The following is a 17,667-nucleotide window of genomic DNA, read 5'->3' on the forward strand; positions in this document are numbered from 1 at the left end:
AATGTTTGATTACCGCTCTGAACTCGTTTTTTTTTCATTTTTCTTAACGAACAATTTTTTTTTCAATTGGTTATAAAAACACGTAAACTCAGAAGATGTGGAAAGTGAGTGCACCATATATCTAGTCGGGAGTGGTGCTGACTGAAAACAGATGATTTGGAGCGATTCGCGCGCCATCTGTTGGTCATTCTAAGGACTTATTGAACTACCCTCGTAACTTCAAAATAATATGTTTATAATTATCATTGATTATTTATTTATTATTAATTAATTAATATATTCCATTTTATTGAATTTCAAATATTGTTTCAGTCTATTATTTGAGAATCTGAAATTTTTTAATTGAGAAAAAGATGAATTGCTCGTTGTTTAAAAATATTTGACTGTTAATTAAAAATAATAAATTAGAAAAAAATTATTCAAAGCTAGAAAAAATCAACTTTGAACGTTTCAGTTTTAATTGATCTATTTGAAAACTTTTAATTTGTAAGTGAAATTGTTGAGTTTTGTACATGTAAATATTGAACTAATTCCTGTGAAAAATTCGAGTAAGTTGGAGGGATATTTTGAAGTTCTGAGATGATTCAAAATTAAGGTAAAATTTGAAATTATTTCAAATCAAAAGAATAAAAACAATTTTGATAAGATTCCTAGGATATAAATCCTAGCACATAAATTTGCATTTTATTATTTGGAGCAATAGATGTGATGTTAGTCCGAATGTTTATTTGATTAATTTTTAGTTTATATTTTTTTCGTCTCTGAATATTTTTAACTAAAGACTTGAATTTTCAAATAAAAAAATATCTATATTTAATCTAAAATGGAGTAGTTAAATGGTAATCCAGGAGAATTGATTTTCAATGAAAAGATGAGTTTTCTAGAAAAAAATCTAATTTTGTACAAGTAGTTGAATTTTATAAAAAATTGTGGAATTTTCAAGCCAAAAAGACAAATTTTCTATAGAAAAAGATGAATTTTCATCCCAAAGATATTAATTAATATCAATAAAATTTATTTGCAACCAATTAGTTAAATGTTTAACAAAATAATTAAATTTCAGTTAAAAAATAACTTCAACAAAAAAGAAATAAAAAAAGAAAAACGATTTATCATTTGAAATTATAAATCTTCAAGGACAAAAAATAAGCTTTTAAGAAAGAAGTTCAACTCACAACCAATGAGTTAAATTTTCTGCTTAAAAAGATGAATTTTCAACAAAAAATGTAATAGTTGATATTAGAACGAAGAAAAATGTAATTAAAAATTAAAAACAGTTGAATTTCACCAACAAAGGCGAATTTCTAAACCAAAAACAGGAGCTTTCAACAAAGCAGTTGAATTTTCAACTCAAAAGTTGAATTTTGAACCAAGAATATTAATTTTTTACTAGAAAAGAAGAAATTTTTACAAAATACATGCATTTTTTAATAAATAGTTGAATTTTCTACCAAAAAATTAGATTTTTAACAAATAACATAAATTTGTAACTAAATAGTTGAAATAATGGCTCTGATGTTAGTCGAAATTATATTTGATTAATTATTCGTTTATATTTTTTATTGACGGGAATTAATTTTTTATAAATAAAACGTATTTTTAAGAGAACAGTTTAATTTTTTACTAAATAGTTGAACTTTCTACCAAATTATTGAATTTTCAAGTCAAAATACGAGTTTTCTACAATAAAGTCGAATTTTCAAACTGTGAATGAGTGTTCTGCAAATCAGCTGAATTTTCATCAAAATAGTTCAATTTTTAATTATTTCAAGATTTTAATGTAGAATAAAAATCAATTGGTTTAAACCAACACGAACGAATTTTCAACAAATTGTTAAATTTTCTACGAAATTGTTGAATTCTCGAGCCAAGAATACGATTTTTCTACAAAACAGTTGAATTTTTATGCAGATATTTGCATTTATAAACAATAAAGGTGACATTTTGATCGAAAGAGATTAATTTTTGAAGCCAAAAAGATGAATGTTCAGCAAAATAGTTGCATTTACAAAGAACAAAATTTAGTCATTGAAGAAATATTACGACTTTTAACACAAATTTTGAATTTTTATTATAATAATTCAATTTTGAATTAAATAATAAAATTTGTAGTTAAAAACAGATGAATTCTCAACCAAAAATTAAAAAGTAGACTTTTGAACCGAATAAAAATTAATTTTCAACCAAAAATGTTTAAATTTTCTAATTAAGTTATAAATTAAATTCACATTTAAATGTACGAACGAAAAAAGGGGGAATAGGAAAAAGACTGTGGAGCCTGCAATAAACAAATATGAATTTTTATAATTCATAGACTAGCGAATTAAATATGAAATAGACATAAAAGTTTATTGCTAATGCTTTAAAAATATTAGGTTGGAAAACTAGTAATTTTTCTTTAAAAAACAAATTTAATTTTCCAATGCAAACTATCTTGATTTTGGACTACACATTTAATATCTGAACAATTTTATGACTCTATTTTGACACTATATTTTCAAACAAAATTTTTTTCGTTGTGTTGATGAATTTAAAATTTAAAAAAGTGAATTTTAAACAAAATAGTTTATTTTTTAACCAAGTAAATTTATTCATAACCTAGAAGATTAATTTTCAACTATAATGACAAATATTCAACTGTAATACTTGGATTTTCAACAAAAAAGAGGAATTTTTAAATAAGGTGATTAACTTTCAAAGAAAAAAACCAATTTTCTACCAAAATTCAAAAAGACAAATTTTTGAAATTTAAACTAGAATCAAAGAAAAAAACCAATTTTCTACCAAAATTCAAAAAGACAAATTTTTGAAATTTAAACTAGAAAAGGTCTATTTTTCGCCCGAAACAGTTATATTTTCTACGGGAATAGTTATATTTTTAGTCAAAAAATTTATTTTTAACAAACCAGTTAAAGTTTTCAAAAGAGATGAGTTTTTAATTAAAATTATGAATTTTCCATAAATAAAGTTAATTTATAACGAAAGAGATCTGTTTTTAACGGAAATCAGTTGCATTCTCAAGAAAAAAAAGGTAAATGCTTAACGCAAGAGCGTAAAAAAAATGTATATTATAATTTCGAAATATTTCCTTTTCAAAATACTACTCCTACTCTAAAAAAATACTTGAAGCACTATCTTATTTTTTAAACTCCGGAAGAAGAAACTTTTAAATTGTGACGAATTTTGACTTGGAACAAAGCCTCCCTATTTTTAAATAAAAACGATAATTATTTCCACTCATATGCCCTGCAACTGTAGGTAATGTAAAAATTAATTGTTTAATTTGACAAAAATTTTGAAAATAATGAAAACTTGAATTTTACTACGATCAGAAGTAAATTGCTGGTTTTTCCCTTGTCATTTTCCCTTCTTTCCCGCCCACAATGTCACACTAATTATAAATAAATTATATATAAATATATATTTTTTAGAGGGCGAAAATGTCTAGATGAATTTATAAAAAAAATGTATATTATTAGTTAAATAATATTATCAATCATTGTTTGATATTTTCAACAATTACAATTGTTTATCAAATTAATTAATGGCATTAGCAAAATAAATAATTGGAAATGGTTAAACCGCGATACGCCACATGGTGAGAAAAATCCGAACTAGAAATAATAGGTACGATTTTAAAGATGAATTTTATTTTGTGAATTAAAGTGTTTAAGCGATTTTTGGCATAAATATTTTTCTAAAAAAGAACAATTATTGTACTATTTATTGTGATTTCAACAGATTATAAACTTAAATGGACATATTTTGAAGAAAATCTGAAACTCTAAATTTGTATTATTTTATACGTGAAATATTTACTATTTGAAAATCTGATCTAAAAGATCTGGATAAAATTTGTCGCTACATATACAATAGTTAAAGTTTATTTGAGCTTACAATACACGAAACAGTGAAATAATTGTTTTTTTTCGTTTTTTTTTTTAAACATTTTTGACAAAAATGGATTTGTTCACGGTGTATGATGGAAATTTTATCTAAAATTATTTGTTTTTTTATTCAGATTTTCTTCTAGTATACAATAATTATTTTAAACTTCAGAAAACAGTTTTATGCTAAAAGTAAAATACATCTATAAAATTTACATTTTTACACAATTTAGGAGAATTTAAAAGAATTTAAGAGAATTGAAGAATTTATGATTTTTAACAATATTTTTATTGTTCAGGCTAAATCAGCGGTTGAATATAAATTATTTTCTAGTTCAGACATATTCAGGAATTACAGTGTTTCATATACAAATTTAAAATCTTCAAATGTATTAATTTATTTTTAAATATAAGTTTTTTCTACTTCAAATATTACTCTTTAACAAAATACTGGAATTGTCAACAAAATAATTGAATTTTTAACATAATAGTTGAATATTCAACCTAAAAAGACAAATTGCCAACGAAAACGTGTCTTAGTTTATATTTTAATAAAAAAAGAATGAAATTTATACAACAAAAGAAAATAATTTTAAAACTAAAAAGACGAATTTCCAACAAATAAAGATTTTTTTCTTAAAAAATAAATAAAAGTTTATCTAAATTATTGATCCTTCAAACCAGAAGACAACTGTTCTTGACAAAAATTCATTTTTCAAACAAAGATATTACTGTTCAACAAAATATAATTTTCCACGAAACTGATACATTTTTATGCAAAAAAGGATTTTTTTTAGCTAAAAACTCATTTTTGTACAAAAGAACGCAAATTTTCGAATAAAAAATATTAATCTTGCAAAATGGAAAAGTTCCATTTTCTGTTAAAAAATGAATTCTAAACAAAAAAAAAACAAGTATTTTTCACTAAACAGTTAAATTTTCAACGAGACTGGAATCAAAAACATTTCAGAATGTATTTTAACTTTGACCCAAGTAGTTGAATTTTGAATTTAAAAAGATTAATTTATAACAAGATAATTAAACTTTTAACCAACGAGATAACTTTTCAACTTAAAATATAAATCTTTAACAAAAAAGTGATTTCTTAGCAAAGCGATTCAACAAAATGTTTTAAACAGATTAGTTGAATTATCAAGCAAAGAAGAACGATTTTTAACCAAAAAGTTGCATTCTCATACAAAAAAATGAAATTTCTTCTATAACAGGCGAAGTTTTAAATGAAAAAGATAAATTTTTAAAACAATAGTTGAATTTTTTGTTGAAAAAGATTTTAGTCGAGTTTCCACGATCAAACTGTGCATTTTTTAACAAGAAATAATTTTCCACCAAAAAAATTGAATTCTCAGTCCATAACATTCATCCATTTTCTGCCAAAAAACGACGTGTTTGAAAAATTTAATTATATTTTCAACCAAAAGAAGATAAATTTTCAAAAAAAATGTGAATTTTCAACTAAGAAGATTAATTTTCTGCGAAAAAAATAGGTTTTTGAAATTATCAGATGTCAAATCAAAATTTTAACAAAGCAGTTAATTTTCAACCAAAAAGTTTAATTTTCAAGCAAAAAAGATGAATTCTCCACCTAAAAATATAACGGTTGATATTTCAATAAAAAATAAATATATTTTTTAAAATAAAAAACCACAAAATTCAATCATTTTTTGTCAAAAACGACAAGTTTGAAGAAGATAATTATATTTGAAACCAAAAAGATACATTTTTAACTAAGATTAATTTTCTGCGAAAAAAAAAACAGATTTTCGAATTTATCAGATGTCAAATCCAAATTTTAACAAAACAGTTCATTTTTAAACAGTTTAATTTTCAACCAAAAAAGATGAATTCTCCACCTAAAAATATAATGGTTGATATTTCAATATATATATATATATTTTAATTTAAAGCCATAAAATTCATTAATTTTCTGTCAAAAAAGACGAGTTTGAAGAAGATAATTATATTTTCAACCAGAAAGATCAATTTTCAACTAAGAAGATTAATTTTCTGTGAAAAATATAGATTTTTGAAATAATAAGATGTCAAATCAAAATTTTAACAAAACAGTTAACTCAGTAACATCAAAATTAGAATTTTGGTAACAACAAGAAAATAAGTTTCTACGAAAAAAAATTGAATTTTCAATCCAAAAAGACGAATTTTTTCAACCAAAAAGGATGAATTTTTAATAAAAATAGTTAAGTTCTCTACCAAATAGTTGCATTTTTATCCAAAAAATATCAATTTTGTACTAAAACAAATAAATTCGTAATAAAAAACAAATTAATTTTTTTTTATAAGTTGCATTTTTATTTAAAAAAAGGATTTAATTTCTGCTAAAGCAGATAAACTTTAAAATAAAAAAGACAAACTTTCAAAAAAAGAGTTGAATTTTCAACCGAAAATTTAACGAAAAAAATGCAATTTTCTATTGATTAAAATAAATTCTGAGATTCTTATAAATTCTCAGAGAATTTATTTCTCGATTATATTCTTGATTCATATTCTCATTCTCGTTACCGTTCTCAAAGTAATATAACCGGCTCAGAACTCTAGATAACCCTTCAGCTACTGAAATCACAACTACCACATACACATAAAGAGATTTTAAAGTGTCAAGAGAGACTAATTTCAATTTATTATCTTTAGGTGAGATCGATTAGAAATTTGAATGGACATTCAATTGCTCCGTACCGAATTCACGCGGGAAAAACGGTACCTATCGTAAAAGGTGGCGAGGCCACTCGAATGGAGGAAAATGAATTTTACGCAATCGAAACTTTCGGCTCGACTGGTCGAGGTGTTGTTCATGATGATTTGGATTGTTCACATTACATGAAAAGTTTCGATACGGGATTCGTACCACTCAGGCTGCAGAGCAGTAAATCTCTTTTGAATACAATCAACAAGAATTTCAGTGAGTAGATTATTTTTAGTTTTCTAAATATTTGGTACTAAATACTTGCATTTTTTGAAATGAAAATGATCAAATTTCAACCAAAAATATAGTAGGTGAATTTTTAATTTAAAAAACAAATTTTCTACAAAACAATTTAATTTTGTATCAAATAGTTGAATTTTCAGCAATATAGTTCAATTTTCATTTAAGAGAATTTTCATAAAAAGATTAATTTTAGACGAAAAATGTAATAGTTCATATTTTAACAGAACAAAACCAATTTTTTTGTTATTAAAATGAAGAACAGTTGACTAATAAAAATGAATTCTTAATATAATGCTTGAATCTTCATTTCAATCATTTAATTTAAGTTAAAAGCATGAATTTTTTACAACAAAAATTTATTAACTAAAATTATGCAAATTTTTAACAAAATATATAACTTGAACCAAACAGTTAAATTTTCTATCAAATTCTTGAGTTTTCTAACATAAATTACGAATTTCCTACATAACGGTTCATTTATCGAATCGATAATACAAAGTTGAAACAAAGATGTTAATTTTCATTAGAATATTTTCAACCTAAACACATGAATTTTGAACACAACATGTAATACTTGATATTAAAAAAAAATACTCTTAAATAAAAGGCGGTTGGATTTAACCGACAAAAACGAATTTTAAATAATATACTTGAGTCCTGAACTATTTTCAACAAAAAAGTTGATTTTCAATCAAAATAGATTAATTTTTACCCAGGTAATTGCATTTTTAACAAAAAAAAAATAATTTTTCTACTAAAAGAGATGAATTTTTAAACAAAAAAGATCAATGTTCAACGTAATAGTTGCATTTTGAACCAAGAAGTGTGAATTTCAAATAAAATTATTGAATTATCAGCATAATCATTTTAACCTACAATAGCTAGATTTTCTTTTTGGGTGATATTAATTCAGTTTGTATTTACGTGGAAAAGCGAGAAAAATAGATGAAAAGGAGAATAGGGAAAATACTATCAAACCGGCCATAAATGAATAGGAATTTTCATAATTTGGAAACTAAAGACTAACATTTTGCATAAAACTTGAAGTTAATTTTTAATACTTTTAAAGTATTAAGTCAGAAAACTGGAATTAAAAAAAATAAAGTTATTTTTCCGTTGCACATTCTCGGATTTCGGATTAAACAATTTTAGATTCAGACTGCCTTTTTTAAAACGATGACACTATTTTACCATTGTTTTAAAAAAAATGTATTAAAGAGACTATTTTTTCACAGTTGGCTTAAATTTTGTCTTCAAAAATATTTTTAAACTTCTTCGCTAATTGGTTACAAATTGTCTCAATTGCTGGCTAGGGGCGTCCAAAATAATGAATTTTTAGGTAAAAAAAGAGCATTTAACAAAACAGCTGAATTTTCTAACAGATAGTTAAATTTTCAACCAAAAAGATGAATTCTCAACAAGTTACATGAATTTTCTACAAAACAGTCGAATTTTCCAACAAATTATTGAATTTTCGAGCTAAATAGTGAAATTTGTACAAAACAGTTGCATTTTCACCCAAAAAATGTACTAGTATATATTTAAACCAAAAAAAGATTTTAAAAAAATTAAAAACACTTGAATACAACCGGAAAAAGACTAATTTTCAACAAACTAGTTGAATATTAAACTCAAACAAATTAAATTTCAACCATACAGTTATATTAAAAAAAAAAAATCTGCTAAAATCACGAATTTTCGACATAATATGTGAATTCTGAACCAAATAATAGAATTTTTTACTAAAAATATGAGTTTTTAACAAAAATGAAATGCTTAAATTTTCAGTTAAAACCATTAATTTTGAAACAAAAAAAGGAGAATTTTCAAGAAAATAGTAGTTTTCAATCGAACAGGTTAATTTCGAACTAACATGCTGAATCTTCAACCAAAAAACAGCATTTTCAACCTGGAAACACTAATTTTAAATTAAAAAAAATACGAGAAAAAAATACGAATTTTCAACAAATTACATTCAACTAAATGTTTTGAACAATAGACTTGATCCTAGCCCAAATTTTATTTGATTTATTTTTAGTCTATATTCTTTTCGTTTCTAAAAATTTTGAACTAAAATTATAAATCTTCAACGAAAAGAATTAACTTTCGAGAAAGTAGTTCAATTTTCAAGCAAGAAGTTTAATTTGTAATCTAAATAGATGAATTTTTAACGAAAAATTTAATAACTGATATTTCAACAAAAAAGATTTTAATTAAAAATAAAAAACAATATTTTAACTCCATAATATGAATTTTTAACCAAAACAAAGTAGACTTTTCAATTGACAAGAATGAACTTTCAATCAAAAATAGTTAATAAAAAGGAATTGTGATAATTTATATACTAAAATATCTTTAAAATCGCTTGAAATGTCATTAAAATACCTTGATAGGTTTGGAAATATTTTTAAATCCCCAGAAATCTCATGAAATCTTCTGACCCCTTTTGAATTCCTGTAAAATGTTTAAAATCCTTGAAATAGTTGGAAATCACTTCAAATACCATGAAAATTGTATAAATTAAATTTATTCCCGAAAGTTATTTAGAAATTACTTGAAACTTGTAAAATGCTCTAAAATATTCGAAATACAATTTTCAAAGCTTGACATTTTTGGAATCTTTTAAAATAACATAAAATTCGTAGAAAACCGTTGAAATAAAATGTATTTCATTCCTAAAAGTTTTGTATCGATTGGAAATCGTAAAAATCCGTTAAAATAAGCGGACATTTTTTGGAAATCCAATACTAAAATCCTTTACATGCTGTGAAATTTCTTTAAATACCTTCAAATTTTATTTCACTTGATTTATGTTCAATTTCTTCAGAAATCCTGTAAAATCGAGTTTAATGTCTTTGGAAATCCTACAAAATTCTTTGAATTTCCCTGAAAAATAAAAAATCTCTTGAAATTCTTTAGAATCTTTGAAAATAGTTTAAAATATTTAAAATCTCGTAAATACTTTAAAATAATGATAGGTCTTAAATATTTTGAAATTCTTTGTAATCTCTTGAAATCTTTGAAAATGCTATAAAAAATTCTTGGAAAGTTTTTAAATCTCTTGAATATCTTTGGAATCTATTAAAATAACTAAAAATTATTTGAAATTCTTGGAGATTCAATCAAATCCTTTAAGTCTTGTGAAATTTCTTGAAATACCTTAAAATTGCTTGAAATTGAATTTCATTTATTTTAAACCAAACTTCCCTAGATATCCTTTAAAGTTTTTGGAAGTATTACAACATTGTTTAAAAAAATGTAATCTCTTCAAATTCTTCGGAATCTGTTAAAATTACTTAAAATCTTAAGATTCCTGGGAAAATGTTGAATGACTTTATTTTAAAAAGTGAATTTTAAGAGAAGATTTTTAAGCGAAATTTTTCGTTTTTGCAAGATTACAAAATTTATCAAAGAATTCATGAAAGTTTTAAAGATATTTGGAAGTTTTTAAAAGATACCAAACTAATTTTTCACTTACAAAGATTTAAACAAATTGAAAAAAAATATGTAGATTTATAAAGATTTTGAACAACAAATTATAAACAAAACTTAAAGAGATCTTAAAAAATGTCAACAGATTTTCAAAATTGTCAAAAAATAATCTGAAAGATGATCAACAATTTATCAAATATTTGTTGATTTCTTTTAAACTTCTACAAATTTGAAATATCTTCTAAACTGACTTGATTGCTTATTTAATATTTTGTAAAACCTTGTGAAATAGCACATTTTTCTTTTAAAATTTCCAAATAGTTTTTCGAAAAAACTGAATTTTTTCAAAAATTCTTTTGCATTTCCTCAAGAAACCATACAAAGTCGTAGATATTCATATAGCCTCAGAAAGATAAAATTTTTTTTTAATAAAGAGTGCGAAATTTTTATTTTGCATGAAAATCATTTTTGCCTCCAATTATAGTTTGGTCTTTTTGGTTTGAAAATTCATCATCATTATATTTTTAGGTGGAGAACTCATCTTTTTTGGTTGAAAATTAAACGATTTGGTTGAAAATGAACTGTTTTGTTAAAATTTTGATTTGACATCTTATTATTTCAAAAATCTACATTTTTCACAGAAAATTAATCTTCTTAGTAGAAAATTTATCTTTCTGGTTGAAAATATAATTATCTTCTTCAAACTCGTCTTTTTTGACAGAAAATGGATGAATTTTATGGCTCTAAATTATAAAAAAAATGTATTGAAATATCAACCATTATATTTTTAGGTGGAGAATTCATCTTTTTTGCTTGAACATTAAACTTTTCAGTTGAAAATTAACTGCTTTGTTAAAATTTTGATTTGACATCTGATAATTACAAAAATCTATATTTTTTTTGCAGAAAATTAATCTTCTTAGTTGAAAATTTATCTCTTTGGTTGAAACGTAATCTGTTTTGGTTATGGATTAAAATGCTTTGTTGGCAATCCGTCTTTTTTTTGCATTAATTCAACTATTTTTCATTAAAAAATAAAAACATTTTTTAATCGAAATATTACTTTAAAAAATGAAGGAATAAATATCACACTTTTTTGTGAGGAATTCCTCGTTTTGGTTGAAAATCAAACTGTTTGGTTGAAAATGAGTTGCTTTTTAAAAATTTTGATTTGACATCTGATCTATTTTTTCACAAAAAATTAATCTTCTTTGTTGAAAATTTATCTTTTTGGTTGAAAATATAGTTATCTTCTTCAAAATCGTCTTTTTTTTGGCAGAAAGTGGATGGATTTTATGGTTTTTAATTAAAAACAAAAAATATTTTTGATGTGAAATATCAACCATTATATTTTTAGGTAGAGAATTCATCTTTCATGGTTAAAAATTAAATTGTCTGGTTGAAAATGAACTGTTTGTATAATTATATATATTATACTACATATAATTTCAAAAATCTATGTTTTTTACAGAAAATTAATCTTCTTAATAGAAAATTTATCTTTTTGGTTGCAAATATAATTATCTTCTTCAAACCCGTCGTTTTTTGGCAGAAAATGGATAAATTTTACGGGGTTCAATTAAAAATGAAAATATTGTTTATTGCAATATCAACCATTATATTTTTAGGTGGAGAATATATCTTCTTTGGTTAAAAATTGAAGTGTTTGGTTAAAAATGAAATACTGTGTGTCTTTGGATGAAAATATAATTATCTACTTCAAAAAAGTCGTTATTGGCAGAAAATGGATGAATTTTATGGTTTTTAATTAAAAAAAAGAAGGTTCTATTGAAATATCAACCATTATATTTTTATGATTAATTTATTGAAAATTAAACTATTTGGTTAAAAATGAAGTGTTTTGTTATAGTTTTGATTTGACATCAGATAATTTCAAAAATCTTTTTTTTTCGCAGAAAATTCAGCCACACAGTCACTTATGTAACTTTCGATCATTTTATTTTTTTTAGTCGCTTTTTTAAGAAACAATCAATATAAGTCACTTTTTAAAGAAACAGTCACTAGAAGTCACTTTTTAAAAGGAAAAGGCCATTTTAGAGTTTTTAAACCTTTCAGATTTATTGAACTAATATTTAATATATTAATATTTATTAATATTTATTTGCACTAGTGAGACTTCAATTTATGATTAGATTTCGCTTTCTACTAAGCAGGAGCAAAATATATTTCTGTCAATATTAAAAATGACTTCTGAACTGCTTCCATTGTTCTTATGGTTTCCAAATACTATTAGTTTAAAATATAAACTTAGAAAATGTATTGATTAAATCCTTTGTCCTTTAAAAACAAAAGTTAGGTTGTGTTTTCCCTGTGTCATTTTTCTTGCTACTTTTTCGAGAAAAAGTATGAATAAGCAGTAAGAAAATTGCGGAATGATTTAGAAAAAAAAAGAAGTGAAGAATAAAACCCAGAAAAAAGTAGAGAAAAGAAAAAATGATCTTCTAGATTTGATCTCAAAAAAAAAGAAAAGAAAATTTGAGTAATATGTAATTATGTATGGAATAATCTATATGATGAAAATTCTGTTTAATATTGAAGTTTAAATTATTTTAGTTCGTGATTTCCCGGTTTTCTACTTCCAATCGTAAAGTATTTTTGAACATAAATACGGCAGTATAAAAGGTTTATTTAGCTTGTAATAAAATGAATTACGGCTTAAATCAGTCACTTTTGTCACTTTTTTAACCCTTAAAGTGCATTGTGGGTATCTAACACCCCTAGCATCTGAGATTCATCATTTTATCATAAAATTTACTTTTCAACTGTGCAAATAAATATCTTTTTTGAAAGCACCCATGTTGCAATATTTTTTTAATGAAATTACACTATTTCAAAAGTAAAGTCATAAATTTTCAGGTTAAAAGAATTAAAATTGCGTGAGTTCTGAATTTTTAAGTAAAAAAAAAAAACATTTTTTTTCACTTTCTTTCAATCATTTTTTTTTAAAAACTTAAAATAAATAATTGGCTATAAAATCAACTCTACCTTGTGAAAGATGCTTTAAAATATATCAGATAATTTTATTGTGACAAAATATGTAATAGGGGTTAAACAATACATGATTAAATACGCTGGGGTGTTGTAAACCCCGCGATGCACTTTACCGTGATTTTTACCATGTATGCACTTTGAGGATTAAAGTCTTTGGCAGTCCTGTCTATTTTGGTAGAGGGTTCAACTGCTTTGTTGGCAATTTTGTATTGAAAACTAAACTGTTTGATTAAAAATGAACTTCCTGGTTGAAAATTTGATTGAACATATCTGAAATCTTCAACAAAAATTGGAATTTTCTCAAGAATTTTGGGAAAATTATAATTATGTAACCCTAAAAACAAACAAAAAAATCTGCCTGCTTCGCGGGCACATTCTCATAGCGCACATTCTCAGTATATTTATCTCTCGCTACGCGCTCGACTTTTCTGCACAGACTATTTAAAACTAAAGGTAAAAGTATCGACAACAGTAATTTAATGATTGTGAATTCTCTTTTGTTAAAGCTCCTTCGGCTTTAAGGAACACATTCTCATCACGTATCTCGTGCTTCGCACTCGAGTTTATCCCTGAAATTTTATATCATTCCCATAAATGTATATTATTATAATTCATAACATGCATTGGTATTAAAACAGACGAAATTTCATTGTCCCGTTTAAAAAATTTGAAAATATTTTTTGCAATTCACTTTGAATTCACCCTGAATTATTATTAGTTTATCCTAAATTTTTTTACATTCTTCTAAATTTACTCCATTCTATTCATTCGATAAAGTTTTTTAAAGTTTTTATTTCATTCATCTTGAAGTCTTTAAAACTCATTCTAAATTGGAAGGAATAAGTTTGATTTGGAAATTTTATATTAAAATTTTTTTAAACTAATTGAAAATTGTACATTTCAGTTTTTTTTTAATATTATATTTATTTTATAAGATATTATCTTAAAACTAATCAGCTTCTACGTTTTTAATTTTTTAAAGAGTGTTTACGTATCAAATTCCTTGATTCAGAAAGTGTGCTTTCAATACTTTGAATCATAATTTTGGTTTATTTTTCATGTTTTGAATTTAAAAATATAAATGGGAAAAAAGCCTTTTTGGAGACTAAAAAAAAAACTGGTAAATTTTGGTATGCTAAAAGTTTAAAAAACGGCCTGCCGTATGAAAAAAATAGGTGAAGGGAATTTTGTAGCTACGTTTTGGAACATACGCCCTTATGAATATTTTAATTTGTCTTGTGCCGTTTCTCCAAACAGTCAATTTCATTATTTATAATGTTATTTTTACGATTAAAACGAAAACCACGCGTTTTATCAAAAAATTATTTCAAAAAAACTTTTAGATTTTTTTTGGGTTAAACGACCTTTCTCTTATATCTTGTGTCATTTTACCAAAAATGTATTTTTTTATTTTTAATGATGTTATTCACGATTAAAATAGAAACTACCAATCGTATAAAAAAAAACATTAATGAAAATTGTTGTTCTCTACTTTCGGTGAAAAAATGTTATCTATTTATTTTTTTTAGCTTGTGTCATGTGTCGAAAAATTTAAGTTTTGTATTTTCAATATTTTTTTAGAAATAAAAAAAAAAACAACGTGTCCTATAAAAAAGTGATTAATAACAAGTTTGTAGATATTTTTTGGGTGCATAATCTTTGTCTCGTAATTCTTTCCTACCTTGCATAGTTTGGCAACAAAATACAATTTTTTATTACGTTTTGTTTGATCAAAATTTGAATTATCAATTTTTCGAAAAGATTCAAAAAGTTGTCATGATAATCTTGTAGGGCTTTCGAAAATTAACATTTTACTTTTTAAGTGCTATGAACAAGGGTACAGAGAATTTTTGAATCATGAAAAAATGTGGTCTTAAAAACTTTCAAAATACGCTCACTTTTAGAATTTTTATCCAAAATGGCTGACCAACGAACTTGGCATTTAGCTCAGGACACTAAAAGAGTGTATCAAAGGCCAATCTAATAGATTATTTTGTTCGAAAATTATCGTGTACACAGACAGACACATTCGTAAAAACCTGTTTTTCGGATTCAAGAGGTCTCAAAACGTGATTTTTTGACAAAATTAAATTTTTTGAAACCCCACACACCAGACGAAAAAGAAATTAAATGACAAAAGTTGTGATTAGAATGTTCCCATGAAGCGGGCAGATTTTTTTGTTTTTTACTGCCAATCATGTTTTTCATGATTAAAGCCAAAACTATACATCCTATCAAAAAGTGGTTGATAACAAATTTGGAGATCTTTTTCAAATGCACAATTTTTGTCTCTTCATCTTTTATCGTATTTTGCATAGTTTGGCCGAAAAATGTAATTTTTGGATTTTTCATAATTTTCTATACTGTCAAAATATGTAAATTTTGATTTTTTAAATAAATTCAAAGAAAATTTTGATGATAATCTTGTTTGTAGGGCATTCAAAAAGCAATATTTTTCTTCTCTTGACTTTTTTTTCATATCTCGCGTTATTTGGCCTAAAATGTCCATTTTCGTGTGTTTTTTGGAATTTTGTGAATGCTATAACTCTGGTAATTTTTGATTTTATGAAAAAAGCCATGAGAATAAATTGTTTGAATTTTTAAATACCATGAATAACCGTACAGAGAATTTTTGAATTTTGAACAAAGTGGTCTCAAAAATATTCAAAATGTGCCTTTTTTTACATTTTTATCCAAAATGGCTGGCTAACGAACTTGACCTTTAGTTTAGGACACTAAACGAGTGTACCAAAGGCCAATCTAATAGATTAATTTTTTCTAAACTTATCGTGTTCATTTGACAAAAACTGGAGGGGTCAAATTGTACACAAATTTTACACAAATTAGATGCCTTCTCTGATGAGAATGTAAAAACTTATAAACTTAAATAATACTTGTTTGAAATGTCCTTTGTTTTTCATTAAAAATTATTTTCCCCCATGTCAAAACTGAAAAAATTCTTGTCTCTTTAGGTACTTTGGCCTTCTGCAAGCGCTGGTTAGACCGAGTTGGTTGCACCAAGTACCAGATGGCTCTCAAGGATTTGTGCGACAAAGGTGCCGTCGAGGCTTACCCGCCCTTGGTCGACGTGAAAGGATGCTACACGGCACAATTTGAGCACACTCTTGTTCTTCGTCCAACTTGCAAGGAAGTCATTTCGCGCGGAGACGATTATTAAACAGCATGTAAGATATTAACGATGAATATCAACTTATTTACCAACTGATTTATATTTTTGTTGAATTATTTGCGCCACGTGAGCAATCAAAGCTAGCGGCGAAGTCTAAACTCAGTTTTTATACGAGTTTAAATGTTACAACTCTACTACTATGTACTAATTATTTCATCATTGCCACAAGCGCATTGAATCGTATATTGTGATGCGCATTCTGAGTCGCTTTACATTGCATTTTTTGTTTTTTTTTGTCATAAAGAAACAATATTCAATATGGATGTTGAATAAAATATATTTGGAATTTTATTTTCATTTCCAACAATGTTTGGTTGTCATTCAACGAGGTCACTCTTTACATAATTCGTAAAACAGTGTTCACTATCTGTTTCGAGTTTTTGTCTAAAACTACTTTGTTCAAATTACATAATACTCTGTTACATATTTGCAGAGTTTTACAATCAATCAAACCTAATTACATATCAATTCCTTTTCTAAATCAACTATACTTTTTTTTGTACTTCATTATTTAAAGCAACTTAAACGATTAAAATACACGTAAACTGTTTTTATTCTTAAAATAGATGTGTTTACTTTGAAAACAAACATGGCCTCATACACATTATTCATTCATAGACAATCGGGCCTATCAACCAGACTTTTCTCTTTAAAATAGACGGCTCTATATCATGGATTTTCAAATACTTCAGGTTATGCACCGATTTTTCTTAAAATCAAAACTTATAATTAATAATCCGTAAAATCTGAATTTATTCTCATTCATGCATATAAATTCCTAAAAAGTTAAGGGAAACACTGAAGTAATGGCAAATTAAGTATATTAAAATGATAGTTGTGAGCAAATAAAACTAAGAATATTCTATAAATAATTAGCATATAAAAAAGAAAATTTCTAAATCTAGTATTTCTAATGAATTACACTTGCATTCACACATGTCATTCCACATATATAGAGGTATATACAGTCGGTTGATAGTCGCATAAAATATTACAACTAATTACGATCGCAGGCAACTATCATTTTTTTTTCAACTAAAAATTATCTTAGGCAACTGGTTTTATTATCTTATTGAGAATCCATGCGAGACCGAAGCTTGGCTCTGGCTGTTACCAATGGGTTTGGTGGTTCCACTTGTTGAACTTGCTCTTGCTGAAAATGAAAAAAAAAAAACAAAAAAAGA

The 17,667-nt window shown here is 25.0% G+C and overlaps 2 protein-coding genes across 4 annotated transcripts in view; one reads left to right on the forward strand and one right to left on the reverse strand.

The window, feature by feature from the left end:
• The window catches only part of LOC117177213 (methionine aminopeptidase 2), a 27,185-nt gene extending 10,423 nt beyond the window's left edge, over positions 1-16,762 (forward strand). The window contains exons 5-6 of the mRNA XM_033367760.1: positions 6,555-6,822; positions 16,266-16,762. Coding sequence (XP_033223651.1) covers positions 6,555-6,822; positions 16,266-16,471 — 474 coding nt within the window. The 3' untranslated portion in view covers positions 16,472-16,762. The remainder of the gene's footprint in view (positions 1-6,554; positions 6,823-16,265) is intronic.
• The window catches only part of LOC117177215 (actin-associated protein FAM107A), a 72,554-nt gene continuing 71,635 nt past the window's right edge, over positions 16,749-17,667 (reverse strand). For all 3 annotated transcript variants that reach the window (XM_033367762.1, XM_033367764.1, XM_033367763.1), the window contains exon 6: positions 16,749-17,636. In XM_033367762.1, coding sequence (XP_033223653.1) covers positions 17,553-17,636 — 84 coding nt within the window. In that variant the 3' untranslated portion in view covers positions 16,749-17,552. The remainder of the gene's footprint in view (positions 17,637-17,667) is intronic.

This window comes from Belonocnema kinseyi, chromosome 7 (assembly GCF_010883055.1).
Source record: "Belonocnema kinseyi isolate 2016_QV_RU_SX_M_011 chromosome 7, B_treatae_v1, whole genome shotgun sequence".
Lineage (NCBI taxonomy): Eukaryota > Metazoa > Arthropoda > Insecta > Hymenoptera > Cynipidae > Belonocnema > Belonocnema kinseyi.